At 33.7% G+C, this 9,171-nt stretch overlaps 1 protein-coding gene across 1 annotated transcript; it reads left to right on the top strand.

Annotated features, from left to right (window-relative positions):
* Positions 1 to 3,926: 3,926 nt before the first annotated feature.
* On the top strand, positions 3,927 to 8,507 carry LOC111412423 (BTB/POZ domain-containing protein At1g03010). The gene is made up of 4 exons (XM_023043348.1): positions 3,927 to 4,255; positions 5,593 to 5,659; positions 6,108 to 7,304; positions 7,785 to 8,507. Exons 1-4 carry the CDS (start codon positions 4,164 to 4,166, stop codon positions 8,325 to 8,327), a joined length of 1,899 nt encoding a protein of 632 aa, XP_022899116.1. The 5' UTR covers positions 3,927 to 4,163; the 3' UTR covers positions 8,328 to 8,507.
* Positions 8,508 to 9,171: the final 664 nt, after the last annotated feature.

Raw genomic sequence — 9,171 nt, 5'->3', positions numbered from 1 at the left:
AAAAAAACCCCCCCCCCCCCCCCCCCCCCCCACAAAAAAAAATATCATCTTCGAGATTGTGTGGGAGCGTTCATGATCACCATCAATCACAATTGTGGCCGCGATGAAGAAAGAAGCTTTCCACGGTGGCGTTGTCTACTAGGATAGGTTAAAACTACCAACTTCTACCCATTTCATGAGTACTTTTACTTTATTCATATTCATTTTTCAACGAAAAAAATTGAAAAATCAAGAAGTCATCGTATGCAAAATCCCAACTATGACATCCCTTCTCCCTTGATGAAGAAAAAAGGAATACTTTTTGTTCCAAAAAAAGAAATTTTCATCCCCAAAATTCATTTTCGTTGGTTTTATATTTTTATCTTGAAACAATGAATTGGGTTCGTATAGGCATTTTGGACGTTGATATTGAAATATCCATTCTAGCTATATTTTCAGTTCTCCACCCATTTCATAAAGTCTTCGTCCTGATAGTAGGATTCTCCAAATTTGGGTCTCAAAGAGTATTAGAAACTGTTATTGATGAAAAACAGAAAATAATAATAATAATAATAATAATAATAATAATAATAATAATAATAATAATAATAATAATAATATTCCACTGAATTGAATTTTCAATTTATGGGTGGATAGTATAGGATTTGTAGTCAGGGATAAAATCACCCGTTAGATTGAATACGCTGCCAATGAGAAAATTCCTCTAGGGTCCCCAACCTTTCCTATACATGACATCAATGTCCCCAATTTTTTATTTGTGCCGCTCTGTGCCCCCAACCTATTAATGCTATGCACACAGTATCTCAGTGAGACTGAAAACTTATAAATAGACAATAAATTATCACATGACACAATATTACTTTCTCATGACCCGTTACATTAAAACAATAAATTTTCGAAGTGGAGGGTAATATTTGAGCAATTATAAACATCAATCATTTATCGTACATCTATCGTGTGACCTATTAGTGTCTATTTAGACTTTTTCATCGAGTTGAAACACTGTGTACCCAATGTTAAAATATTGGAGATATGAATGACCCAATTAGAAAAAGATTGGAGACCTAGAAGAATTTATCTATAACAAGTTTATAAATTCTTACAAACTAAACGCGTGTTTAGATGATGTTCATATTCTATTAAATTCTAAATATATAGAAATGAGTGATGAATAAGTAAGTAGTATTTTCGAATCTCACAAATATGTGAATAAAAAGCAGTTAAATCAATTATAAATAAATTATAAACAAGAGGCAAACAAGGACTTAGGGGAACTTTCTTTGCATGGACTCTTAAGTCATAATTATTGTGTGTATGATTTTCATAAATATATTATATATAGCAGTGAAATTCAAGCAAAAACATTTTATCCATTAGAATATCATATTAAATTATCTTATCTATAACCCTCGGGTTAAGTTGAAGAAAAATAGTTTTAATTTGAATGGTGTAAAAATGATTTGTATTTTGACAATCACAACCCGACATGTAACCTAAATATAATGTAATTCTTGCCCCCAGGGCACATCTCCAAGTGGTAAAAGAGGAGGGTGGAGAAATCCAGCTTTACTTGAGGTTGCTGCGTCAAGGGTTCGAATCATGAAATATGGATTTGGCTCTTGGGTAAGTGCAAGTGTACAAGCAGCCTTCCACCCTGTACCCTTGGAGGCATAACCTGCGATTTACCTCCCTCACGATACTCCAGGACAGGGGTGGTGGGGGACCCTTAAGGTTAGGATTTAACCTTTTTTTTTTTTTTTAAATATAATGTAATTCTTGATTGTTAACATGTAATCCAACTCATATTGCTTCCACTTTAATTAGCTTTACACATAATTTATGAATTTTAAAAACTCAAACAGCTTTCACCCGCCATCATTACATACCCTTAAAGCACTGCACTCTTGAGTAATCCTGCCTTCTTTAAACAACAAAAAACGTAGCAAAAGAACCAAAAAGTCACATCCTCTCTCACCTTTCACCGAAAAGTTGACACATATGCAACATTTTCTTGACTTCAATTTAGCTCAATTTAAAGAATTTTCGACCAACTCATCCAAAAAGTTAAACTGTTATATTTATTTACTTAAAAAATGTCTACGATAAGTTATATGCAAGTCAAACGTCATTTGAATGCACAAATGAATATCTAGAGGTGCGCAGAAGGTTGAAGACATGGATCTCGGTTGAATGCAATGGTTAATGTGATGATTCATACCCAAGCAAGGATTTGTTTGGTGGAACTTTTGATAAGTTAAAAGTTACTTTTAAATATGTTTGAATAATTTTTTAAAAGTGATTTATTTACCTAAAAGTGTTTCTAGATAAAATTGGCCTAAGAGTAGTTTGATTGGGTTTTGAAAAACCGAAAGTTGTTTTCAAGACTTAAAAAACCATTTTTAGACAAAATCTTTAATATATTAAATATCACATCAAGTGAGAATTAATTTTTGGACGATTTTAACTCAATTATAATTCAATTATTTTAATAATACTTTATTTTTCATTTTTCAATATGTAATAAAAACTACAAAATCTTTGTCATTTGTGAATTTTGCGTTATTAATTCGCAGTTAATTAACATTCACATTAATCCAGACTCGATGAATCTTGATATACATGAATTTAAAGTTATTATAGATGAATTTATTTCTATTCATTTATCTTAATATTATAATGAGTAATTAAATTCATGTATTAGCAATTAATTTTTATGTACCAAATGTAATATAAAAAGGTTACTCTACTCATTTGTAATATTTCACCATCCCTAAAAATTTAAATTATAGAAGTTGAGTTTTAAGAGTACAAATTTCTTCTTTTAAATTTTTATCCTAAATTTTATTTTCTTTAGTTCGTTTGAGATGCATCAAATCCTTTCAGTAAATTGGTATCTACTTATAAAATATTTTAGAATTACGTGCAATGCATGTTCAACTCTGACTAATTTCTCTAAGTGTCTGTTTGATTGCAAAGATGAAATTTTGGTGGAAAGAAAATAAAATTCTGGGAATTGAATTGTCTAGAAATTATTTTCCTTGAAATTGTTAATTGTGTTTAATTGGTATAATTTTTCGAGTGAAAAATGTTGAAATAAAAATATTTTTGATGTTCGTTTAACTTTGTTTTATATGAAAATTGTCAATTGAAGGGATAGATTTCATTGGTATTGGGAATGAAATTTGTTTTTATTGAAAAAAATAAGAAAATTATCTATCTTTTGGTGTTCGTCTGACTTTGTTTTACATGAAAATTGTCAATTAAAGAAAAATATTTTTTTTACAATAATTCTTAAAATTTATTTTCATTCCCAAAAAAAAAGGAAAAAATGGCAGATCAATGTGGAAGGAAAACCAAGAAAATGTAGAAAACCAAGAAAACCAAGAAAGGAAATTCCATGAAAAAATTTTGTTATCAAACATGACAAAAAGTAGAAGTTGGAAAACGAATTTCATTTTCCATGGAATTGGGTGCCTATCAAACAGGCCCTTAAAGTACTTTGTCTAATCAGAATAGAGTTTAGATGAAGTTCTATAGAGACTTCCTTTAAAAACTCTTAAAAATAAATAAAAGCAAAAATCATGTTAAAAGAGCTCTAAGGATACTTCACGAAACTCATCTACAAAAAGTAAAGTTCCTAACAAACAAGCCTTAAAAGAGTTAAGTCTTAGGTGTGAACAGACAAATTAATTAATTTTTGAATAGGACTAAGACTTATATTAAATCAAGTGTTTTAAAAGTTAGTTGCGGTTGGATTTTTTTCAAAAATCATATTTTTTTATAAATTTTGATTAAAAAAATGAAATATATGATTGAAAAACTATGAATCTTAAAAAATATGTGTTTAAAATTAATTACTCACTTTAAATTTTTTGTAACTTTATTTTGGCTAAATCAAAAATTTTTATATTGAAGGCATTCAAATGCCCTTTTATCTTGCATGAGTTCGAGTGACTCTCCCCTTACTCCAGGCTACAGAGTTCCCTTCCCACCCCTCAAAAAACACACGCACTCACTATGTAAAATCCATGCCATTACAAAAAGTTCAGTTGCTACGTGTGGCTTAAAGGGCAAATTGAGCGTGTTTAGTGGGAAAAACAGGATCTTTTTCTGGGAATTTGGAAATTTTCACAGGCTGAAAATTTTTGGGCTTTATTGAGGATATGGGTGTTGCTACGATAGCTGAATTGAAACCAAGCATTTCAGGGAAAAGGGCGTTTCGTCCCAGTTCCAGTGCAAAACATGTTACTGAATGGTAACTTTTGTCCTCAATCTTCCCACATTTGTCGATAGAGTTTCATCTGATTGCTTGATATTTTTAGTATATAATGGGCTCCGATGATTCAGCATATGACATGAAAAATCCATTATTAATATAGTCCTATTTTGCATTTTTTCGTTGGATTTCACATTTTGCTGTTTTTGAATTCTAAACTGTAAAAATCTGGGCTTATCCCACTAATCACTTGAATTTGCTGAGCAGAACATATTATTGGAATTCACTAATTCATATAATTTTTAAAGAAGAAACAGTGAGAATCTAGTTTTAATCTTAGCAAAAAATCCCACTTTACTAAATTAGATGGGCTTTCATTAAAATTTCTGAATCAAGCATTTTCTAGTAGTATTTGGACTGAATTATATCCTAGATCCTGTCAATAATTATCAGTTTCTTATCTCATATTCTTCAAATTTTAATGGAAGAAAACAAATGCAATCTATAGTACAAAGTTTTGTGGCTAAACAACCATTGAATATGACAGATCAAACATTGAAGTTACCAAAATTCGCAATCAGATTATGAATACACGAAGCCAGAGGTTTTAATGTATTCTCCCAATAAGTGCCTTAATGTGATGAACAACTGAACATCAATTAGTGGTATTCTAGTAAGTGGTCATTAATTCTTGTGTCCTGTCATGCACAGAACCATAGTACAATAGCTGTTTTAGTAACAACCGTCATTCTGGTTTCTGACCTATCATTAAATACGAAGAAACACTATTTATGAACATTGAGAAGATCCCATGTTATAAGTTCCAGCTAACTTGCAGTTAATCAACAAAATTCCACCATCCCTAGTTTGTCCACTACTAGAAAAGTTCTGATACATCTGTGTAAACTGGATCTAGACTATGATTTTTTTATGACCAACATCAAGAATCACAGGTATTTCAATGCAGTTGAAGGAATAAAATGTCTAATAAGATAAATTATTTGTGCACATACAAGTGGCCTTGCTGAAATATATCATAAGCAGAAAGGATTGAGCTGGCACAGTCAGTCTGCTATCATTAAGTCCTCAGTTTTCCACTGGGGCCTCCATGTTATATGTCTAAGATCAAGATGAATAACGTAGTCCACAGGTTTGGAGCCTTCACTGTGCTTGAATCAGTGTAGCTGTGAAATATTATTGACTACAGTATATCCAACATGGAAAAATATGTGTAAGAAGAAGCTGATGATTTTTTATTTATTTATTTATTTTTTTTTTATCTTGGTTATTAAATCAAATTAACAATTTATGTAACCGTTCTTATCTTCACTTTGAAAATTTTAATTTTTTCAGTCTTATATTCAATTGTTTTACAGGCCTATATCAGATGTTTCCAGTGACCTAACCATTGAAGTCGGAACAGCAAATTTTCCGCTTCACAAAGTAAGAACAATGTGACTTACAAATTATATATCGTCTTGCACCTTGAATTCTTTAGATGGCAGAGTAATCTAATAAAAAAACCTGTGCCGACCCAAGGATTTGAACTGACTTTTTAAATAGGTATGTTATATGGTGGTTCCAGTCAAACTGAATTCCAGATAAACCTTTCTATATCGGGCTGAGTCATTGAGAAACTGTTAACACTTTCTGAAATACCTTGTTATTGCTTAAAGTTAAACCATGGACACCAAAGGTTATTATGAATCGGGGTGGTTATGAATATCAAATTGACTTCCTGGAAAGAAATGGATAAGAATTGGTTCTCGCGATGCACATTTTTTACTAGTTAATTTAGAATGAAATGCAGACTTTGTCGACCAAGAAAGTTTCATGATGAAAAGAAACCTCATCTTAAGATTATAATATGATTTTTGTATTTCTTTTGCAGTTCCCCCTAGTTTCTCGAAGTGGAAGAATAAGGAAGTTAATGTTGGAAGCAAAAGATTCCAAGATTTCGAGGCTGAGTCTTCCTGGTGTTCCTGGTGGATCACAGGCATTCGAGTTGGCTGCAAAGTTCTGTTATGGGGTGAACTTCGAGATTACAATATCAAATGTTGCTATGCTAAGATGTGCAGCGCATTTCCTAGAAATGACCGAAGAAATTTCCGAGAAGAACCTGGAAGGTAAAACTGAAGCATATTTGAAGGATACTGTGCTGCCAAACATATCAAACTCAGTGTCTGTATTGCACCTCTGTGAAAGACTTTTACCGATATCCGAAGACGTTAACCTGGTTAACAGGATAATCAATGCAATTGCAAATAATGCGTGTAAGGAACAGCTAACATCGGGTTTATCAAAGCTGGAGTATAACTTTCCTTTAAAAACTACCCAAAGCTTTGAAGAAGAAACACCTTCAGACTGGTGGGGGAAGTCGCTGGCATTGCTGAATCTTGATTTCTTCAAACGAGTGTTGACCGCTGTCAAAACAAAGGGCCTAAAACAGGAAATGATCAGTCAAATTCTGATAAATTATGCTCAAAACTTTCTTAAAGGCCTTGTAGGAAGGGATCCTCAATTGATAAAAGGAAGTTTTGCAGATCTTGATTTACAGAAGAAACAACGCGTCACTGTTGAAATGATAGTTAGTTTACTACCAACCCAATCAAGAAAAAGCACAGTTCCTATGGCATTTCTTTCAAGTTTGTTGAAATCTGCAATAGCAGCATCAGCATCAACATCTTGTAGATCTGATTTGGAGAGGCGGATTGGCCTGCAACTGGACCAAGCTATTATTGAAGACATTCTTATTCCTGCAAATCTGAACGGAAACAATCACTGCCCGTTATCTGACACAGATTCAGTCCTGAGGATTTTCTCTATTTTCTTGAATCTTGATGAGGATGATGAAGAGGATAATCATCCAAGGGATGAAAGTGAGATGGTTTATGACTTTGACAGCCCTGGATCCCCAAAGCAAAGCTCGATAATTAAGGTGTCGAAACTCTTGGACAATTATCTTGCGGAAGTAGCATTGGATTCAAATTTGACTCCATCAAAGTTCATAGCACTAGCAGAATTACTTCCAGACCATGCTCGTATGGTCTATGATGGACTATATCGAGCCGTAGATATCTTTCTCAAGGTGAGATGAATAACTCTTTCAATCTCAAACAATAAATAGCTATAAGCAGGTTCAAGCTTTTCAAATTATTGGATAGGCTGCCTAGGGACGTTTCCCATGCTAGCCTTAATAAAATAAATTATGTCTTTTGGCTATGTGCATTTTGCAATTTTCATAGAGCTTTCTATCTGCAAATTGAAGAAAAGCGTCCAACATGAGCCCGAAAGAGGCGACAGGTTTGTGGCTGAGACTTAATAATTTTTTTTGAAAGAAAAAATTACCAAAAATACAGAAAAAGAAAATTGATAGAGGCTGGTGTCCTGCCCCGCCAAGGCCCAATGTGGGCTGTGCTTGGCCTCGTTTTTTATAGATGGGACTACACGCTAAAGAAAACTGTAGCCCTTTACCCAGGTGGCCTGGTTTGGCCTGTTTTACCTTTTTATTTACCATTTTACATCTCTATGTCAACGTGTTTATCAACAATTTGTGACTCACCGGCAGGTTCATCCCAACATAAAGGACTCGGAACGTTACCGGCTATGCAAAACAATCGACTCTCAGAAACTGTCTCAAGAAGCATGCAGCCATGCAGCTCAGAATGAACGATTGCCGGTGCAGATGGCAGTCCAAGTGCTATACTTCGAACAGATCAGATTGCGTAATGCAATGAACGGGGTTGGAGGGAACAATCAATTATTCTTTGGCTTGAATGGACAATTCCCACAACGCTCGGGGAGTGGTGCAGGAAGCGGATGCATCTCACCAAGGGATAATTATGCTTCAGTAAGGAGAGAAAACCGAGAACTGAAGCTTGAAGTTGCACGAATGAGAATGAGACTAACAGATCTTGAAAAAGACCATGTCTCCATGAAACAGGAGCTCGTGAAGTCACACCCTGCCAACAAGTTGTTCAAATCATTTACAAAAAAACTGGGCAAGCTCAATTCACTGTTCCGGATTAAAGATTTAAAGCAAATGCGGGATAAAGCTAATTCAGAAAACCGGTTTCTTTTCCAGAAGAGAAGACGCCACTCAGTTTCTTGATCTTGTTTGTACATGTCAATAAAAATGATTGTATAGATTTGTACTGATATTTTGAGTGATTTTTTGTTTCAGTGTCTTTAAGTTTTCTTTGTGCTCCTTTGTCAAGTGATAATTTCCTTATTTCATATTTGATGGAATCTTGAAAGCAGATAATAGAAGTTGTATTCTAGAATTATATCTCAATTGTGGAGAAATTTTTATCCTTAGTTTCAAATATAAAACATGCTTGAAATTACCTTTTTCTATATGATCCACGGGGCAGTTTCAGTTTTATCTGATCCATCTACCAGGACACAAAATCAGTGGGACCTAATTATGAGAAAATTCACATTATTCACATATATATTTTTTCCCAGATTTCAATAGGGACCTGAGACCCACTGGCTCCCACTAATGCCTTATCAGAGTGGGTGGTGGTGTTCGTGATGATGCCCAAGTGGTAATGGCTCCTGGATAGGTGCTACTTGAGGGGGAGTGTTGGAGAAGAGAGATATTTGATGGGTTAAAGTCATCTTCAAAGTCAGCTGTTCATGTTTTTCAGTTTTCTGCTTCGCGTTTTTTGGCTTCTGATTATTTGCTTTTTAGTTTACAATGACTGAGAAAGTAATTAATCCATTTGTAACAATGGAGAATGATGTTAATCTCGGATAGAAGTTATCTACTATTCCTTTGAATGGTATAAATTATATACCATGGTCAAGAGCCTTGACGTTGTCTCTTAGGGGAAAGAAAAAATTGGGTTTCATCAATGGCACATGTTCCTGTCCAGATTCTACAGATCCAACATATGAAGGATGGATATTGAATGATCAACTTGTTCGTTCTTGGCTTCTAAATTCAATGG

The sequence above is a fragment of the Olea europaea genome, chromosome 16 (assembly GCF_002742605.1).
Source record: "Olea europaea var. sylvestris chromosome 16, O_europaea_v1, whole genome shotgun sequence".
Taxonomy (NCBI): Eukaryota; Viridiplantae; Streptophyta; class Magnoliopsida; order Lamiales; family Oleaceae; genus Olea; species Olea europaea.
The sequence above is the reverse complement of the archived record's forward strand: the minus strand, read 5'-3'. Positions and strand labels throughout refer to the sequence as shown.

Excerpts from the sequence above, each read along its gene's own strand:
- LOC111412423 (XM_023043348.1), top strand. The coding sequence starts at position 4,164 with ATGGGTGTTGCTACGATAGCTGAATTGAAACCAAGCATTTCAGGGAAA. Across the intron at positions 4,256-5,592 it reads GCAAAACATGTTACTGAATG|GCCTATATCAGATGTTTCCA; the intron begins GTAACTTTTGTC and ends ATTGTTTTACAG. Across the intron at positions 7,305-7,784 it reads CCGTAGATATCTTTCTCAAG|GTTCATCCCAACATAAAGGA; the intron begins GTGAGATGAATA and ends ACTCACCGGCAG.